Source organism: Drosophila miranda, chromosome XL, assembly GCF_003369915.1.
Source record: "Drosophila miranda strain MSH22 chromosome XL, D.miranda_PacBio2.1, whole genome shotgun sequence".
In the NCBI taxonomy this organism is placed as follows: domain Eukaryota; kingdom Metazoa; phylum Arthropoda; class Insecta; order Diptera; family Drosophilidae; genus Drosophila; species Drosophila miranda.
The window spans coordinates 5929601-5950464 of NC_046673.1; the positions used below are offsets into that span (position 1 = coordinate 5929601).

Consider the following 20864-nt stretch of genomic DNA (forward strand, 5'->3'; position numbering starts at 1 on the left):
TAACAGCAACAGCAACCCAAACCCAAACCCAATACGCATATTTGAAATGAAAGTCACGTTTTGTAAAATTGTTCTTAGAATTTATTTATAAATTAATAACAGTGCTATCAAGGGCGTTGGGTAACGCTAACAATAGTTACTAGTGTATAAACACACACATCAACGCAATATCAACAGAAGTATGAAAGAGCGGCTCCGGGGAGCAGCCCTGGTCAGAATGGAGAATCGTCGAGCTGCAGACCGGAAATATCGTGGGGCACTTGGTCAAAAGACCATCTAGATTTGTATGTGGCTATAACATTTGGTTTGATTGGTTTCGAGGGCTTCCCTTCACTTCGCTTAATTCCTAGTATCTCGTTTTGGGCTTTGGTAACAGTTGAAACATTTGTGAATCGTCGTCGTTATTTGCCTACAACTATGGGACTACACACAAAAACATATTTACATAAATACATACATATATACACTGGCGAATAAATAGAAAATTGCAGAGCTTATTCCTTTTCATTTCTTTCTTTCTGTTGAAGCTCTCCTGCTGCACTCTTTTTTTAACCCTAAAGACAGTCTTAAGCAAAAATTAATGCATGTAACAGAAAACAAGAAATCAACGAACTCGGAACAAAAAAAAAAAATCACCCTATGAAATGTCAAAAATTTAATTTTGAACGTGTGTTTCTGCTGATGCCAGCACCAGGAGCACGTGCCACAGACGCCCTACCCTACCGCCACTAGCTACTGCAGTCCCTGGGGAAGAACACATTCATCTCAATCAGAATCTGAAGAACGATAAACACTCCGTAGACGGTGAAGAGAGCGATGCCCACCCGCTTGGTCAAGCGGTAGCCACTGAAGCTGAGTATTATGAAGAGGGCCACTGTTGAAATGATTAGTATCAGGATATTGTACTCGATGCCCTGTGTGCCGACCTGTTGCGGCTCCCCACTTCCATAGTTTAGGCAGTTCTTGATGAACCAGGGCACGCCAAGAGAAAGCAGGATAGCCAGCGAGTTGGCGCCCAGCGAGTTCGAGACTCCGATTCCGCTTTCACCTGTTAACGAGAGTGCATAAAGTCAGCTCAGTATTCGAACTGGGATCGGAATCAAGGCTCGTTCCGCTTACCGTTCCTCAGGGATATCAGACTGGAGACGGCCTCGGGCATGGTGGAGCCGGCAGCCAGGAAAGTCAGACCCATTACTATTGTTGGCACATGGATGGCCACTCCGAAGGCCGTCAGCATCCAGACAATCAGGTAGGCATTGCCCCCGATGCAGAGGATGCACATGATGAAGGAAAGTGGGTAGAGGCGGCGGTGCTTCATCGGATGCGGGATCAGCCAAGAGAGGGTGAACTTAATCGGGAAAACGAAGATCCACCAGCTCTTCATGAAGCGCGAGGCGTCGTGAGGATAGGCGTAGATGCTTTTTGGCATATCGTCTTCATCGCTGTCATCGCCGTTCCCTGTGATAAAGTGATAAAGGGATGATGAGAAACAGTTGGCATGGAGCGGGGGATAGTGCTTACAATGCTTGGAGTGAGTCAGATTGGCGGTGGAGGACATCGACGAGGTGTTCTCTGGCAAGTTTACCACGAATAGGCCATCGCCCGTCAGGGGATCCTTCTTCAGCGGAAGCTGTGCCTTGGCGCTGTTCTCCGGAGGTTCCGTTAGATCTACAAGGCATCCAGGATCAAAATGGGGCAGGTTCATGCACATAGGACTAAGTGGACTCACCGTAACGCGTGGAGAAGCAGCAGTTCATGCGATCCTCGATGAATACGCGAATGGCTGGCATGAACTTGTTGTTGTTGAAGGTGATCAGATAGTAGAGCACTAGGAAGCCCATCATGATGCAGGACTCGACGAAGCTAATGCTACCGCCCCAGGCCAGTACCAGCAGGATTATCGTGTTGAATATGTAGATGAAGCAGTCCCTCGCTATTGGCCACCAGTCCAGCTGAACCGGCTGCCAATCAAAAGATTGAATTTTGATTTTGAATTTTGTAGACGTGCAAATTTTTTCTGTGAAAACATTGAGAGGAGTACATACCTTGTCAATGGACAGCGCCGCCAGGCCCGCCACGCCCAGGGTGTTGAACATGAGCGAGCCGATGATCGTACCCAGACCCATGTCCGACTCCAGGATCAGGGTGCTGATAGTGTTGGTGAAGAACTCCGGCATCGATGTGGCCGTGGCCATAAAGGTGGCCGCCGCCACGTCCTTAGACAGGTGCAGGTCCTCGCAGATGCACTCCACCGTGGGCAGGAAGTAGTCGTTGCATATTATGGCCAGCAGTATGAAGAAATATACCGCAGCAAAGACATGAAGCACCACCCAGCCCTGTCGAAGCTGTTCCACTGCAAGACCGAAGAAAGTTATAAACGAATGCCCCACAAGTAGGCAACACTTTCGTTGCTTTCAAGCCATTCCTCGAGAACCGGTTTTCCCACAAACAGAACCAAAACCATATACCATACCGGAAGAACGGCATCTATCAGTGTCATTTCCAAAAGACATACCTCCGAATAGGTATTAGTAGATATTTATAGGCAGAAACATTAGAAATCTAATCGCTGTTCTTACTAAAATCTAGACACCTTACATTCACCAGAAGAGCTATCTGAATCTAAATTGCAAGTATTCTCTAGTGCTTGGAACAGTTCAAGCTTTTGCGCGATAAGAGCGCCTACCCAGAGTGTTCCGCACGAATAGACAGTCTTATGTGCCCGTCTGGTAAGCTTTGAGTGCAACTACTACACATAGTATACACACACGTAGAGGGTACGAGTATAAACAGAAGTTCATGGCTTGCCTGATTTGATTCCCATTGAATTGTCCGTTATCGGGGGAGCCTGCTGATAATATGGAGTGTGAAGCAAGAAAGGCCGAAGAGTCTGGACACCGGACGCCCCACACTGACAAGTTCAAGTCTATCCAAAGTAGTTTTAATGCACATTCCGCTCTATGATTTGGATTGGGTGCCCCGAGAGACCGATAATGCCCGAGGGAAATTATAGCTTCGGATAATACTTGATCGTGGTTATCTACAGACTTTGAATTGTGCCGACAGTCCGGCTGTCCACATCGAAAACTTACCTGTAAAGAGGTCAGCAAACTCATCCATCGGTGAGGTCTCATCGTCGCCCGGGCACGAGGCACGTGGCAGTATGTCGTAGAGCAGCTGCTCATCAAAGTATCTCAGGGATGCCTCCAGAAAGTTGCTGTCATTGCCGGCTGCAAAAGAAAACAGCCCAAAAACAGAATTAATCGTTTAGTCAGCCACTCTGATATGCACATCGGCCCTGATTCTTCCACGCTAATGGAAAATACTCAACACGATAAGATTAAGCAAGAAAATAATAGAAAAAAAACCAACTATCCAACGTCTAACTGACAAAAACGCAATCCAAGTCATCAGAAAAACCCGAACTCAAACCGACTATCAATATAATGTGACCAAATAAGAGCTCTTTCTTAAGGAGCTAGGGGGCACCCTTCAAAAGAGGTACGTATTTCTCAAACTCCACTCAAAATTAATTGACACTTTCAAGTCAATTACATTCAGTTAGTACATATTTAAGTTTATGTGACGTTCGGTATCGCTGTTCGCAAACGGGACTAATTGATTTTGTATAAGAATAATCTTTTGAAGAATCTTCGTACTGTGTAACTTAAGGGACAGACAAATGCAGGTTAAGATCTGATTCTACACATGACTGCCATTTTATTCGTAGATCCAGTCCTTGGCAGCCTTAGTCCAGGTGACCAGCTCCTTCTCGTTGAACCAAAGGGCGATCTCCTTATCGGCAGACTCGACAGCATCGGATGCAGAAGTCACCGCGAATGGTACCGGGCAAGGAATTGCATGTTTTGGATTTTCTCTATTTCCATTTTTCTTGAAATTTTGTATTTAAATCTGTCTTAAATCTGTTTTTCTATTCTCACACCAACACCAGCCGTTTTATATCGCTCCGCTAGAGCGCGCACACTGCACGAGGAAGAGTGCGTGGGAGAGAGATTTCTGTAGCTGTTTTTGTGTGTTGCCATGTAGAACAGATGACACATTAAAAGGTATGTTAAAATGGTCGAGGATGGAACTTTCTCTATTGATTTCTTTGAAAGAAAACAAAAAACTGCCGAAGGATTGGCAGGAAAAATTTTAAACAAATTAGACAAGAAAAGGGGACATTTTTTAATAAGGTACTGCAGAGCTCAATGCTATGATAACGGAAGTGATGGTATGTAGTATGATAGTACATTTTTTAGTAAATCAACCAACCCCATCTTTCTAATTTTGCCACATTTATAATCCAATCCCAAAGTGTCAAATCAAGTATTGCTTATTGTAATTTAAAAGTGGGTTGATTTACTAAAAAATTAATTCAAAAATCCATTCTTTGGACAATTTTGATGACTGGTACCCTCGTATTTGCGGCATTACTTAAACAATTTTAATGATTAGTAGCTGTTTTGTTGGGAAATAATGCCACTAAAGACTTAAGTCTTACAATAAGACCGTACCATACAAAAAAAGGAGGAAACATAACATTTTAGCAAACTTCAACTTTTGTTCAATACGGCTAAAATTCCTATGAAAGGTCATTAATTTTTTTGAAAGTGCGCAAAGTCACAAAGTAGCAATTTTTGTCTCGTGCTCATTGGAATTTTTTTTTTCAAATTGTATCCTGCTTAAATTACATATAATTTCAAAAAGTAATAAATATCTATTTTATTGAAGCAAAAGGGAGGGTTGGATAGGATTTCGAAGTTAACGATGTTCTTAATTTATTGCCAATTTAAATAGAACCAATAAAACTAACACTAAAAAACTTTTTGTTTTTTTAGGTGCTTTTAATCTTAGCCTTGTAGCTTATATATTTTCGATTTTTGCCGCTTTTTTAATTTTTTTTTGTGACTAGCTTGTACCAAAAAGCTCTAAACAATAATCTGGTCCTTGTAGTATAGTCTTTGCTTATATGGACTCTGAAATTCTAGCAGCATTAACTCAAATAAAGTCAATTCGAATGCGTTCTATTGGACTTATGTTTTGAATGGAGCCATGCAGATCTCTAGTGCATGTATCCCTACACTCTTCGAGTACCGGGAATGAAAACACCTTCTTGGATGATATGGCACTCAATGGAGCTACATTTGTACTGGCAGTAATCTTGTACTATTCTTTTCATTCGTCACGCATTTCCAAAGTATAATGCTCTGTACCATTATGGTTTCATTATACATAATTCCTAGTTCCCACGAAATAGTATAACCAAAAACCCCAAGAAAAACAGAAATATTCCATTTATACACGAGTTCGTGGTCAGATAACCCTTTATAGTACAGCCGGCGAGCAGTAATGCGTCTTCCAGCTAAGATACCACCACGCCCCCGTCCCCATCGCTGCCCCCACCAGTCGTCGCCAGGGGCATTATTGGTTGTGATTGGCATTTCGATTGGAGTTTTACAGCATTGTTATTGCTATACGTACTATTGTGCATTTTGGCGTTGCTTAGCGGGAAGCGGCAGTTGAATCGACGCTCCAAAATAAATGGGACAGTCATGGAGGCGTCTCGGTCGTTTTCCACATGTTTGTTTTGATTTTGCTTCGTGTAAGTGCTTCTATACCCTTGAAGAGAGTTGTACGATTTGGGCAAAGCACGAAACCCACAATCTCCGCCTACATACATGCATATGTACATATGTATGTACACATGCTCTTGATTAGCACTGACATTGGAATCGATAGAGCCATAGGCCATAGCCATAGCTTCGAAGCTGCACATACTATGTAATTACATGTGTAAAGAAGATAGTTTTTGATCTGATGATAGTCCAGCAATCCATTGGCATAGGAAACTATTGAAAAGCGAGGATGACAGAAGAACTACCGCTCTGAAAGGGTATTAAAAGGTTCGGTACCGTGCTGGCCGTGACTCGTTATAATCTCTTTCATTGGCACGGGGACACGGTGATTATTTTATCTAGTCAGATTTACCAAGAAATTAAGCGACGCTGGTGCACTGCTGGGCGGGGGCTGGAGGGGGGCTGTTTCTGGGACCTTGTCTGAGGTTTCTGTGCGTGTGTGTGTGTGTGGGTGTGTGTGTGTGTGGGACAGTTAACGGTTATCAGCACTCTCCCGTTTACACCCTCCCATAAAGCAGCCCATTAATTACTATTGGCTTTTACGATTCGTTTCTTTTCGTTTCCATATTGTTAACCAAGTCCCCGGCGGCTGTGGGGCCTGGGCGGCAGAAACCAGATTGTGACGTCACTAACCTCTTGACCTGATTGCAGAGATTCGAAATTTCTTCATCACGTGCGGATACGCTCGGTGGATTTCCCCCGTTTATGCTTTGTTTGTGTTTATCTGTGGAGAATTGCGTGCCAGAATGCATCAGCACTGCACCTGCACCTGCACCACCAGAACCACCAGCAACACCAACAGCAACAACAACAACAACAGCGATCTACAACAAGGGCTGCACAATCAGTCATAATTGAATAATTAGATGCACTGAGCACAGAGAAAATAAAGAAGAACACTGCCATCTGGAAATTGAAACGCGGCAAGCAAAAGACAATCGAGGCGAGTAAACATTAGGCTGCAGCGATCGATATCGATGGGTTCCATGGGTCCATGTCATCGTTCATATGTACATACATATGTATAGGCATATAGGCGCGTAGTACATAAATGTGTGTGACACATATGCTTCACACTCGCGCTCACTCGCACACACACGGCCACAAAAGAAGCAACCATCCTATGGGACTGGTTAGCTCCGCTGCCAGATCTTACTTGGAGTCGCGCTGGCTGTGCAAACGAAATGCATTTGGCTCCACAGGTATGCAGCCCCAACTGAAGCTCAGGCCCGAACCGAACTGAGACGTGTCGCTCCATTCTAAGCCAAGCGAAGCTCAAAAACAGCGACCGAACCGAACCGAATTGAGCTTGACTTGCCGACAAACAAGTTTATTGAACTTGTGGCCAGCTGTCTGGCAGAGTGATTATGAGATGCATTGAAAAACCCAAACACACAGGCTGGGAACACTCCAGCCCCAACCTCAGCCTAAGCCCCAGACCCAGCCCCAGCACTGGTCGGAGTAGAGCCATTCTTGAGGGCCTTCCCTTCCCCATTCCAGTTGCGGAAATAGTGGAAATTCGATGACTTTTTTGCTGGCTTTGGGCAGCAATTAGGTAAACGCCATCACCCCCACCTACCGCCCTTCGATACGCCCCTTGACGAATTATCCAATGCTCCTGCCCCTGGCCTCGCTCCATGCCCCGCTCACTTTGTAATCAATAATTGTTTCGTTTTTTCTTCGTTTCATTTGCGAGGCGAGGGCTGGTCCAAGAGTTTGGGAAGCTCGTTAAAAGCCTCGCAGCCAATCGCACCAACTGGCATCCAACTGGCTCCAAAGTATCTGGATAATTGTTCACTAAATACTATTCATTGGTTGGCTTGCTGCCTTGCGACTGTCGTCGGCTCTCGACTCTCGGCTGGGCATTGGTTCTGGTTATGGTCAGGCCGTACTTGCACTGGCCAACATAATGTTGGGCTAAGGAATGGGCATATGGGAATGTAAACTGTTAATTAATTAGTTAATGAACTGACGAGAAATGAGTAAATTTTGTTATTGGCTAACAGCGTAAGCCGAAGGAACTCAACTCATTTGGAATGGCAACAATGTAGGCTAGTAAATGAAATAATGGCTAATAAATTAAACACTTTCTACGAGTGAGTAGTGTTTTCCCTATATATGTACAATGTAATAAATTATCTTACGAACTACAATTCAGTTCACTTTAGACAAAAAATAAATTAACAAAAATCACTAAATCGTTTTAGTTCGTTTTAAAAAAAATTAAAATACAGACAGCTATACTATATATGCACCTGAGACCGAAATACATCCATATATGCATCATGAATAATTACGAATATTTCGGGGAACGGAGAATAGTTTTGAAAAGAGTAAGAGCAATGAGGTTTTTTAGACTAAAAAAAACAGATGATAATCGATTAAAGGAATGTTATGTAAGTAATGTAATGTATTTAATGAAATATCGATGCGTTCTGACTTACCAAAAGATGACTTCTGTTATGCACATGGGAAGCGAGGACATGAAAACAGAATGACGAGAGGAATAATGTTTTATAATGAAGTAAGTACATAGATTATAAGACTATAAGCAGATCGACCCCCGAAAATAATGTAAGCGAAAGTATGCTTAGAATATTGGACAGCACTTTATAGAGGAACTATGCGCTTGGGTTGGGTCTTGAGCTTGTGGAAACCGTGTTGCATATTGCTTAGAATATTGGACAACACTTTATAGAGGAACTATGCGCTTGGGTTGGGTCTTGAGCTTGTGGAAACCGTGTTGCATGGTGCCGTCTAACGCAGTTGTCTGTCAAGTTGGATTTGCTTGCTTGCACCGACCAAACAAGCCCAAACAAGACAATACAAAACGAAATAAAAATAAATACATGGATAATAATGCTCAAACTCGAAGTGGCAGGCGCCCCCAAGACCAACACCATTAGCATTGGTAGCAAGTCGGGTCTGTGGAATGTGGAGGCGAAGCGTCGTGGGGGCAGTGGGAGAATGAATGCAACCACCGCCGAGCGGGGGATCGCTTGGCACTTTGGACTGCAGCAGTTTTGATGATAGGCGAGATCGAAAAGTCCCCCGTGCCGGATGATTAGGAAGAGCCATCGCCCAAAATGTTAATGGATCCGTCAGCGCGAATCGAACAAATTCCTTTTCATTATTCCAGCGAAAATCCCATTTCGGAAATACCGAACGCCAAACGAGCATATTAATCGTATATGGGCGGCGTATTTATAGATCTGGGCTTGGGGTAGAGTGTGGGTCTGCCTCTAGGCAGGGGTTGAGGGTCTGGGATTTGCGTTTCCAAGGAATCCGGGAATCACATGCCGCCGCTTTCGTTCACCAACTACCGAGCGACGGTCAAACATGCCCAAACATGCCCCGTGAATCTCTGAATCGCTTTGTGGTTGACAAAAAATAGGAGAGTGCGAGCGATGATCGGCAAATGAAAATGCACTGATCATGACTAGACATTTCAATGGTAGTTAAATTTAAGCTTATAGTGCTTTAAGTATTTTAATGTCTTTAATTGGTATCAGACGTGATAAGACGTGTCCGAGCCGCAAAAATCAATCATATATCGAAGAGGTGGCTTATAACGGGGAGGAATGGACATGTGTTATCAAAACGAGCCGTATCTAGAAGAAGCCTGTACTTATGTTCGAATCTGCAGATCATGGCATGGATCTGTCCAACTGATAATTGAAATAAATGATTGTGCTACCTCGAGTCGATCCAAATCCACTGGCCGCAATCAAGGGACATGGAGGAATGTCGACTTTCGGAGATAATGAGCCAAGTGCGATTCAAATATCAGCAGCCAGCAGGTGGCAGGCGGCAGGCGGCAGGCGGCAGGCGGCAGGAAAAGTACATACATATGTATTAAGATAGTGGCTTGCCATGATTTGTTAATGGCATCAGCCATATAAATAGATGAATGTATATTTCCGAATCTAAATCCCATTCTGAGTGTATCGTAAAGCCATCATAAATCGAAAGTTGCGATGGCCCAATAAATTCGCATAAATCATCGCTGCTGGGAGCACGCCTTAGATAAGGGCCACGCCACATGCCGGCCATTGGCTGGAGTCCTCGACTACGATAAGTCCATTAAAGTTGCAGTTGTTGAAAAGCCTCCATCCGTTGCCAAAAAGACCAACAGAAAGTCCCCTCCCCCACCCTAGAGCAGTGGATAAGTGACATTTGATTGATCGATTCGATCGATCCATTGATCTGTAATCTGCAATCTGTAGTGACAAAACATTTATGTAGATAATGGGCCGGAAAACGATGTCAACCCTCGACACATATCGACACAAAAGCTAATAAGGAAACAAACATTTGAAAACAGTAGAAAATAGCACAAAATATATTTCCTTATAGGACAGCGCGTGGAAACGCATTGCTCTGCTGCTTGGCGGTCGGCATGCTGAATGGATGTCCTGAATGTCCCTGAATTGAGCTGTTTACAGTTTTCCGACTCACCTGTTGCGTGGGTACTCGTTGCGAGGCTGCCAAATAGTAAGACGAACAGGCCCAGCAAGAGGCCGAAGTTTTTCACCATTATTAAAGCTTACGGCAGATCTTGAAGCCAAATTCAAAAAACAAACGAAACGGGAAAAAAAATCGTAGGCGGGAGGCGATCTCGAATTTGTTTGAATTTTGTTTGCATTTATTTGAAGCTTCCTCTCGGATTTGTGCTGACACTCGATTGGCTTGGCATACACGGCGTATGCGCAACGTGCGGATTTCGAATTGCGGCTATTTCGATTCGATTCTACGCTTCCCGTTGGTTCCTCCAGCAAACCGCTTGGCTGGAATTATATCGCACAACTAATTAAGAGCGACCAGCGCGCGCCCGTCTTAATAATAAACTGCGACGTCGACGCCAGCGCCGGCGGACACAGCAGTGGCAGTGGCAGTGGCACTGGCAGCGTCGACTGGCAACGGGCTAGCGACTGCGCCAACGCCAGCGACAGTGCCACTGCCAGTGCCAGCGCCAGCGCCAGCGTCGCTTCGTATTGACGGTTTTATAAAGATATCTTCTCTAGTAAGTCTAGTCACCTCAAGTCAGTCACTTCACGTTGTCGGTTTTATTATATGTTTTATTTCGCCTCCACACTACTTCGTGCTTAATTCTGCCCGTTTTCCCTACCCTGATTCATGTGTGCTTTTTTTTTTCTTTTAACTGCGACTCGCGTGCATGTGTAGGGTACAGAAAGAAAGGGTGTTTGGGGAATTCTCAAGATTCTTAGATAGATAGATTCGGCTATGGGGATTCCCGAACCATTCTGGGCATCGTCCTTAACATTGCTCATGCTCTGCCCCAATCGAAGCGTACTGGGCATACCTGAGCTCTGCCGATCTACAATTTCAGATGCGATCGCTACTATACATTGTACTTCTGAAGATACATACATATGCACATACATATTATTATCTATGGCAGTCTGGGAGGAGTTGCGGGTCTTTACTTATACATATTCCATTCTTGGGCAGTACATTTGACGGGCATCGGTATCCGACAGTCGAGATTTTCGGCTCAAGTTTCTGCCCAAATAGGTACGTCCGTGTGTGTGTAATGGACGTGTGTGTGTGTGGGTGTGTGTGTGTGTGGGTACGCCTTCCCTTTCCATCTGTGCGTGGAGTCATTAATTGATAAGGAAGCAAAAAAACAATTGCCTGACATTTTATCAATCTATTGGCAGTAGTCACTAACCGAGCTACGCAAGTACCCGTACATATGGATGTATTCGATTGATGTCCGTATGATAGTGTTCAATGACATATTGAATATCGGTTTCCTTATACATACACACGCATTCACACACACTTATGTATGTTCGACTGTGTTAAAAGTCAGTATGTCAGCTTTCATACAGTGCACGATGGGACCAAAAACCTCTTTTCGTGGTCAAAAGCCATTTTTAAAAGACCTTAAAGTAATATACTATTTTAACCGCCATACATATGTCAGAAAAACATTGATCGCACGCAACAAAAAATGCAACAGAGCCCACAGTTAACTTATCAGCTTATGTTAGCTGTTTAAGTGTTTAGAAAGTATAAGATTAAGGAATTTAAGTGCAATTAAGTGCAGTCCCATCAGAGTGGTCTTTGTATTTTGTATAAAATAAATCTATAAAATGAGTCAGAGCTAAATGATTCCAGCCATAATATTTACATGCATGTTGTAGAACATTCGATTCTTCTTCAAATGCACGTCATATTAAATTCCACTGTAGACCGCTCTTTCTAAAATTCAATTTTTTGTCCAAAGGGGATCTTAAAATACATATATAGGAAAAAGCTTTTACAACTTTTCTTCGACAAATTGGAAAGGACAAATTTGCCTATTTCGCAAAACAATCGTAAAAATAAAAATAAATTGAACACCAGTTGGTTCTAAGGACTCTTGGTCCACCAAGAGTTCTAGAACACAATGAAAACCGCTGCAGATGTCTTACGTCTAATGGCATTCATGGCATTGATCCTTTTGATCCGGGAATCGATAAAATAAATAAAAAAAACACCAATATTGTGCAGGTTGGGAGCACATCAAAAGAAATATGCATACGGTAGCGGACCTTAAAGGATGTTAACTCAATTTAAGCCGATGGTGCGCTTTCCAAATCTTAAAAGTCAGTCGGAAAACATTTGTATTGTATAGATACGTTCCTTAACTGTTATGGCCAAAAGTTGAAACGAAAACAGTCAGATAATATGATTTTTGGCACTATTGGCACAAAACTTGGGAAAATTAAGTCTTCTTAAAACAATTGTATAAAGAATTTCGAAAAAAGGCGGTACGGTAAAGCGAGCACCCGCCTCGGGAACTATGAAAAGGACCATCCCAAAGGAACATCAAGTAGGATCGTGTTCTTTAACGCTTGATATTAGAAAGGATCTTTTTTAGCCGTTTCAGCAAAACTTTACGGTGTCGTCTTTAGGAGGGAGGTCTTAACGATCGTCGGCCAGCAAAACTCCCCCTTTTGAGACTAAAAATGCTCCAGAATAGGGGCCAATGGTGCAAACTCAACGAAAATTTAACTGTAAATGATTCGAGAAACGTTATGTTTTTATTGGCTTTACGATAAACGGGGTTGGTTGGGAAACTATGTCGAATGAAAGCCGAAAAGTCGGAGAAAGATATACAAATTAGCGCCTAAAACGAATGGTGTGGCAAGGAAAGTTCCTTGAAAAGCAAACTAGTTTAATAGCGCAAGCACCTCGACCAAGGGCTTACCCAGGATTTCCCAAAGGGGGTTCGTTTCTCTTAAGCTGGGTTGCCACCAATTCGATACAAAAGAAACCATACTAGAGCACTGTATACCTCTAACACTGCATGCTTTTTCCAAAAGGTAAATATTGCTGGTCTCCCTCTCTTCGGTTGAAATGTAGTGCTACTTAAATGATAAGTACTACTGTATTTAATGAAGAAGATTTTAATTACCGTTCAGGCATGAGTCAGTAGTAGTTCTAGTAACCCACAGTAACCGGGATACCTGGCAGAGCTAGCAGAATTTCTAGAGTCTGGTATGGCACCACATCCATCAAAATCTAGACCAACGCACTTGGCAGAATCAAGATCTTTAGTATTTGGGGCTATAGTTTCTTCATTCAAAGCATGCAAGTACAAGGTCTGCCAAGGTCTTCTTGAACACACAATTTCTCTTATGTGATGCTTATGGTTTTTTGGTTATTTAAGAGGTTTTTTTAAAGAGATAATGGAAAGGCATGGGACGGATTACGCTTGTTAATGGCAAGGATATTCTGGAGGGCAAATTTTTTCCACAAAAAGTAGTTATTGGTCCCATAGTGCAGTGGGGCTCACAACAGATGATAATGGTTACCTCGAGTCTCATCTATCAGGTTTTATTATCAAGGAGCACTCAAAGACCATACACTCGTAGATCGTAGTTCTCCTGTTAAAACTCTTTGTTTCTTTGTCGTTTAATAATCAGATACTGCATATGATCTGTTTCCCATTGAAAGGGGCTGTAAGACCTTCGAAGTAATATCAACATTGAAACTGATTTTATTTATTAAACTACGAGGCTTCTGTAAGACTGGACAAGACATTATGTATCGCTGAACCAACGGTAAGCCTCTTTTGGTAATTAAGTGCAAGGCATACGTAATGGGATAAACATCTTTTAGCTAAAACAGGACAAGCCAAACAACAACAAAAAAAGGATGAAAGGATCAAAATATGTGAACAGGACAGAAAAACAGGAAAACTTTTTTTTGTTTGACTATCCTCTTTTATTTCTCTCATTTCTTATCCGGTAGTCTATAATTATGGCACATCTAATGAAATTAACAATTTTATTGTAATGTAATTGTAGGGGAGCATAGATTCACGTGATGCAAAGAATTGCATTTAACGCTCGAAATTCTATTTATCTAAATTTGATTGGCCTGAGCTCGAATTCAATCAAAGGCTAAAAACTGACAAATCGAGCCTAAAACAGGATCGATTTCCGGATAGGGGTTGTTTGATATTTTTCCGGCTGAAGCAGTTTAAAAGGACAGATCAATCCGGAAAAAAGTGAAGTGGCATCACTGATTGTCAGAGACTATAAGACCTAGATCAACCAAATTTCAGACTCCTGTGATATCGCACTGAAGCAGGTGTGTTTTGAAATTGTTCCACGCCCCGTCCTACTCCCTCAAAAGGCGATAATCTGAGTTTTGAACAATTTTGAAGATAAAATAAAACCGAGTGCCAGACTACCAAATCTGGATCTGGAACTGGAGCAGATCGGAACATTATTATAGCCGGAAGGAACAAACAGTGGCTACGCAACGCCTTCGACGCGATTGCCTATTCTCTCTCTCTCTCTCTCTCTCTCTCTCACACACACTTCGTCGTGCAGTGTGTGCCCTCTGGCGAGGTTAAGCGGCTGATGTTGGTGTGAGAATAGAAAACAAAGAGACCGATTTTTCGGAGTTGGGTCAATTTTTTATTTCAGTTCGCATTCTTTTCATAAGCTCAAGAAATGTTTCAAAAACCTCAGTTAAGGAGTACTTCTAAAAGGAACACCTATAGCCATACAACACTTGACTCTTGACGTCCAGATATCCAGGCTCGCAATGATCTCCCATTCTGAAGATGCTTGGGTAGTTTTCGTACACTTCGAAGCAGTTGCTCACCCATAAACCGTTCATTATTAGTAGGTAAGAACGACAATCGACTTGCCAGTGTATTTAAAGATTTAGAACTTGAACCTATTAGTGCTCCTACCATAGGAACGATCGGTCAAACAAGTTTTTGGGACATAATACGATTTCTTTTAGACATTTTTGAACAAATTGCTGGGAAAAATTACATATATGTAATGTAACTACATATGTCCATATAACGCTGGACAGTCATATAAGAATTCAAGTACATCATTGCTCTTTCCTAATGTATACAACGCATTGTTGATGTTTCGTACAATACATACAGACTTCATATGATATGATATGTACATATGTACATGCCTCAATCTTAGTTATAATACCACGGCTTATAGAGGACGGTTCCCACAAAGGATTGTAAATAATAGCTTTTAAATTATATTTATACTAACTTGTAAAAAAGATAGTGTTCGCGGGATCGCAGTTATTTCCGTGCGTTTATCATATCGGGGCCACCGATTACCGGCCAATCAAATCAGCAGGCCCCTGAATTTGATTTTGACTCCGATTCCTGGGCTTTTTTACTTTGTGATCATGACGCAGTCTGTGGCCCATTCATACGTCATGGGCGGAACAATGGCGTAGTGCTGGTATTAATTCCAAGATTTACTGATATCACTACAGTATATACATACATATGTAGGTGTGTCAATTACTCAGAGATAATACCCCCATGGCAGACGGACTGCACCATAAACAAGATACAGGTGCTGCCGGTGGGTTGACAATTTTGACCGCTTAATGCTCACAATGTTTATCATTTGGACTTAATGGCGAGAAGTTATGTTTTTTATGGCTATAGTTATAGTTATACTTATGCAGCTGGGACTGTTGGCCAAATGACCACCAGGCTTTCAGCTCTGAATTGGATTCAAGTTGAATAAAAATTGATGAGTGGAGATGTAGCAAATCTCAGGTTAGGCACCTCAAGTGCTGCTTTTACATGATGTATGTAGGTTCGCGCGGAGGAATTCTAGTGGCCTCATAGTTAACGTCTGAGAAAAAGTTGTGATCTGCAGTTTCTGCCAAAGAATGCCACATATTCGGCGGATGCCCTTTCCATGTGGCTTCTTCGTCCTTCGTCCGACGTGCTACTCTGCCACTCTGGCTCTGTGGTCATGGTTCCTTGCTTGGTCCTCTTTGTCCCCGTGGCACATCATCAACCTTGGGTAGCCGCCGCTGGAACAGCGTTGGACGCGACGATCCTGGATCACGTTGGTTGCTCCCCTGTAGCTGGTTTCGGAGCGATCTTCTGCTCGTCCTTAGCTTCAGGCCTAAGGTCACCTCGTTCTCCGGGGACTAACTAAAAAACAATATTCTATACACGTTTACTTATGTAACACAAAAGCCGATTCCTAAATATAGACCCAAAGTACCACTTGTGCTACCATATGGTTACCATCATATCACCACCCGCAGTAGCTGTGCATCCTCTCCGTGTGACTAACAATATTGATGGAACACCAAATTTTACCTTCTAATCGTAGAAGCCTAGGATTTCAGCAAATAAAATTCGTTTCAAAAATTAGTTCCTAACATTAGGTCTAGTGCAATTGTTGGACCAATCGCCCTATTTTCCCTCTGTGCCCCGTGGAAGACGCGCCAGTCAGCTACCCTCTGTTCTGGCCTTCGAGAAGCCTTCGAGGTCTTTATATCCCTTTCTACAGTTGGGAAGTAACCGATATAGATTTAAGGCATGGGTACCTTCGACTCTGGGAAAACCTTTGGGCTTGCTCCTTTCCAAATAAGCTTTATGAACTTAAGAACTACTACTTACCTCTGGCCATTTTACCATTAGAGCATCCCCGCTGGCTAGAGTTCAACCATCCCGGCCTGAAACTGCTGCCGTGAAAGAGGAGCTTAGTAGACCCAGCTCTCTTGGCCACAATCTCATCCCAATCGGACCTTTGGATCGTGGATAGTTGATCCGTTGTCAGCAGAGCCTCCGGATATCCACACCACAGGATTGCCATTTTTGAGTCTATTCGTTGGCGTGCCTGGCTACAGGCGCCATTGGTGCCTTGCTCCTGTTGTCGTGACCTTTCGCGGCTTGCTCTCCGATGGCCTCAGCACGACCCTCTTTATCTGAGTACCTGCGGGGGTCGTTTCCATCGATTTCAGCTTGGATGGGCATCGAGCTTGAATGGGGCTCCTCTTCCTATGTCTGTTTGGGCGACTCCTGTTGCTCTTTTGTTGAATCTTCTGGCGGCCTAATGGGCATGCCGCACAGCTCCGAGTACGTCGATGAAGATTCAACCGGATGTCGCGAAGTGTCCGGAGGCACAAAATAGTGCCAGTCTTAGCTCAGAGTTGCCCGAAGCAACTAATGAATCACGAATTTCGGTCATTGCACCAGCAACAGAGCCACAGAGAAGGATCATGAAGAACGAGTATCTGTACGAGAGGAAACACACACTAAGCCCCCGATCACACGTGAACCGAATATTGCCCGTCAGCAAATCAAAAAATATACCGAAACCCGCCAAAGTATTGCAAAAATAAATAAATATTATAAATATAAATAAAATAATAAAAATAATCATTCCCGTTTATTTGGTTTCTCCTTTTTGGCAAAAAATAACAATACTTCAGGCCACATCCATATGCACAGAGATACGAGTAAGTAGCGAGGAAACTCAAGTGCTAAGTGGACACGGCTATCAGGCGAGCAAAAACCAACTCAATCCCACTTTGGACATCGTAAGTGAGAGTTTGATCAAGATTTGGGCTCACTTCAGATCCAGTGGTGGCTCCACATCCGTTTCCGATAGTTGCCACGGGTGCTGTACGATCCGATAATGGAACCGATTTGGACGGGAATGCTGGGGATAGGCTGAAGGGTTTCATAAGCCAATACCCCTTAATATTCCTCGAAATCGATTTAATCTAATCTGTGCTCCCGTTAGCGCTTGGTTTAGCTTTGGCTTTGGCTTTGGCTTTGGCTTTGGCTTTGCTTTGGACGCACCTCCAATTCGGGGACCAAAGATCACGCTCAGAGACCATACAGATTAACAGGCCACTTCTCGAGTGCAGTCACATTCGCATACATGTACAGTTCGCTCTCGATTGGTTGCCATATTTGTACATACATATGTACGTGGGCTCGAGGAAATATTTCTGAGTCATCAGGCAATGGGAACCCTTGAGTCTGATGTTTGATTGGGGCCGGGTGGGATGGACAGTGATGGCTCGAGTGAAATGTGTCTACGGGTATCAATGGCGGCAGTGATCGTATAGCAGGAATCGACAGAAATGCAATAGTGCATCTCCTGGCTACGTATGCGATGTACGCGTGCCGATCTATGCCACTGATCTTTGGTATCTTGCTTCAGATGCTCAAAGAAAATAAAAGTCGTGTGAATAGTAACTATAAATTACAGGAACGTATCATTTATATATATGGACGTATACAAAGCGTGAATTATCAACCTCAAAGTGAAATTCAAGTATCTTCATTCGATAGTATGGTTTCTTGATGTCATAGCACCGTTGATTGACGTCATCGATGGTGATTGGTGATTGCTGATTGGCGAGCACACGATCAACTGGAATAGATCTAGCTACATACATACATATGTACATATGTCTCGGCTGCTTTGACACCAATCCCATTCCCCCTCTATCGATACGGCCAAAGTGCGCTCACAGCAACCAAATCAATTAGCTTTTCCCTGCTCTTTGAGGGACATTTCGATCAGTTGCGGGGACAGAAGATAGACGAGCATTCGCCCCGACCAAATTTTGACTCTAGATCATCTTCCGCCAATAGTCGTGCAGGGCGCGCAGCTGGCTCGAATATAATTACGATGTTTATCTGGCAAATTTTTTGCACTTACGACCAGGCCAGGAGAAGCAAACGGCACGCTGATAAGTGTTTCGAGTGGCGGCTATCGATGATGGACAGACCGGCCTAATATAATACATTATAACTTTCTGACTTTATTCTAGCATACGGATGATTTTTTTTATTGAAAATACATAGATTGCTCCACCACAGATTTTCAGAATTGTATTGAATTTACTTAGAGAATTTTTTGGTGCGAAACGATGTGAACGAGATCACAGATTCTGGTGCAGATAATTTGTGTAGGCATTGTCTTCGATGTCGCAGTGGTTCAACTTGTTCTGGGTTATCTCGATGGCAATGGCGCAGACGAGGAACAGGATATACGTGATGAGGCTCATCCAGCCCACAGGCTTGCCCAATGTAAACTTGGTCAACAGGAAGCCCGCGTACAGGAGGACAACAGTAGCGACGAGCATAGCCGATGTGATCGTGAGGCCGGTAGAATTGATTTGAATGGGCTGGCCTTTAATGAGATTTTTAAGCAACCAGGGCAGTCCCAGGCAGATGAATATGTCGAATGTGTTCGAACCAATCGCATTGCACATGGCCATAGAGCCGTACCCTAGAGTCGTCCAAGTAGATTGGGATCGAGGATTAAGGATGGATATTAGAGGGATGCCAGGTCAAGAGTACAGAATATTCTCTTACCCTTCCTGGTCACTATATAGGAAGACACCACCTCGGGCACACTAGTGCCTACGGCCAGGACGGTCAGGCCCATGATCGAGTCTGGTATGCCAATGTTATAGCCGACCACGGTTAGGAACCAGGAGAGCAGATACGATATTCCGGAGATCCATATCACGGCAATGAGCATTGTGAAAAAGAATATGGTCCGCACACTAGGCGTGGTAATGGCCAGTATAAAAATGGACGGGTACTTGATCACCCACCAAGTAACTTCAATGCAGGGCGATCCCTTCTCTGGCTTGCTGCAAATATGCTCGCGAAATGTCTTGAAAGGGTCCTCCTCCCGCAACATTGGATCCTCATCCATCAGCTCCCGCTCGCCGTCCAGCGCTGCAAATCAGATAATAAAAGGGTAGTCATTCAAAGATCAAGGGCTCTCCGCGGCATTGCGAATTCTGATTAAGCTTCTTACATCGACACAAGCCTTGCAACTTGCGATCGAAGATGAGGGTCGTCAGGTAAATAAAATACAAGCTGAGCATGATGGCCGCCTCGTACCACATCACCTTCGAGTCAATAAGCACAATTCCAAGTAGGCTTATGGAGGCCAAGTACCACATTGTATCCCTCGAAATAGGCCACCAGTCCAGCTTAGCCGTCTACAAGCGAAATACAGGGAAGAACAGGGACATGGATGAAGGTCTGCCGAAACGCTCGACCATTCCGAGCTGAGCGATACGTACCACGCCTGTAAAAATTCCGCAGACGGTAGCAATACCCAGTACATTGAACACCGAAGATCCCACAATGGTGCCCACCCCAATGTCGCCCTCCGTGATGAAGGTGCCGATAAAGGCGACGAAGAGCTCTGGGGCTGAGGTGGCCGCTGCCAGGAAAGTGGCACCAGCCACATCGTAGGTCATGCGAAGAGCTATCAATTAAAGTATGTGTAAAATTGTGATGAGTCGACGAGTACACGACTGACTATTGAACAGGATTAAAGACTTGGATGCCAAGCTGTGCCAAGCTGTGCGATGGTTCAGGCCACACTCTGCTTTCGGGCACTAACTTTTAGGAATCTGCGGAGGGCATTATCCCAGTCTCTGCGAGCTGATTCAATAGTCAGAGGACAAGAGAAAACGCTAATGATCTTACTGTAACACAGTCGCTCCATAGATGGCACGAGATAATCATCACACACAATTGCCAGAAGGATGAACAGATACATGCTTATGAGGAAACACGCCAGCGCCACACCGATGCTCTTCTTTCGCATCAAGTTGGGGAAGTCCAGAATAGCGGGAAGAGTGCAATTTAGCTCATCTTCACTGCGGAGATCGCTGCGGTCTATGGACAATACGAAAATCAGTAAATATCTATCGAGATCGCACCACCGCATACCAAAGCCGCTCTCTCTGAGTAACCGCTGAAAGTCGGCGTCTCCACCGAAAAACATATCGCACCCGGAAAACAAAAATTATATATACTTAAAACAAATAAACACGACGAAAAGAATTTTAATACAAAAACCAAATGTACTTCACACAAGCCGGATCACAACTGAATGAGAAAACAACCTACAATCTACC

At 43.6% G+C, this 20864-nt stretch overlaps 2 protein-coding genes across 3 annotated transcripts; both read right to left on the bottom strand.

The window, feature by feature from the left end:
• Positions 1 to 64: 64 nt before the first annotated feature.
• Positions 65 to 10473, bottom strand: LOC108165140 (sodium/potassium/calcium exchanger 3). Of its 2 annotated transcripts, none has more exons than XM_017301205.2 (7): positions 10098 to 10473; positions 3093 to 3230; positions 2046 to 2353; positions 1730 to 1961; positions 1522 to 1668; positions 1120 to 1458; positions 65 to 1048 (listed from the first exon to the last, which is right to left on the bottom strand). In XM_017301205.2, exons 1-7 carry the CDS (start codon positions 10174 to 10176, stop codon positions 729 to 731), a joined length of 1563 nt encoding a protein of 520 aa, XP_017156694.1. In that variant the 5' UTR covers positions 10177 to 10473; the 3' UTR covers positions 65 to 728. The 2 variants fall into 2 exon arrangements, with proteins under 2 accessions (XP_017156694.1, XP_017156695.1); XM_017301206.2 differs by lacking the exon at positions 10098 to 10473 and adding an exon at positions 6796 to 6862.
• An 8255-nt stretch (positions 10474 to 18728) lies between these two features.
• On the bottom strand, positions 18729 to 20864 carry LOC108165152 (sodium/potassium/calcium exchanger 4). Its single transcript, XM_017301219.2, has 6 exons — positions 20677 to 20864; positions 20431 to 20622; positions 20019 to 20206; positions 19748 to 19934; positions 19294 to 19665; positions 18729 to 19207 (listed from the first exon to the last, which is right to left on the bottom strand). The coding sequence occupies exons 1-6, from the start codon at positions 20729 to 20731 to the stop codon at positions 18858 to 18860; spliced, it is 1344 nt and encodes a 447-aa protein (XP_017156708.1). The 5' UTR covers positions 20732 to 20864; the 3' UTR covers positions 18729 to 18857.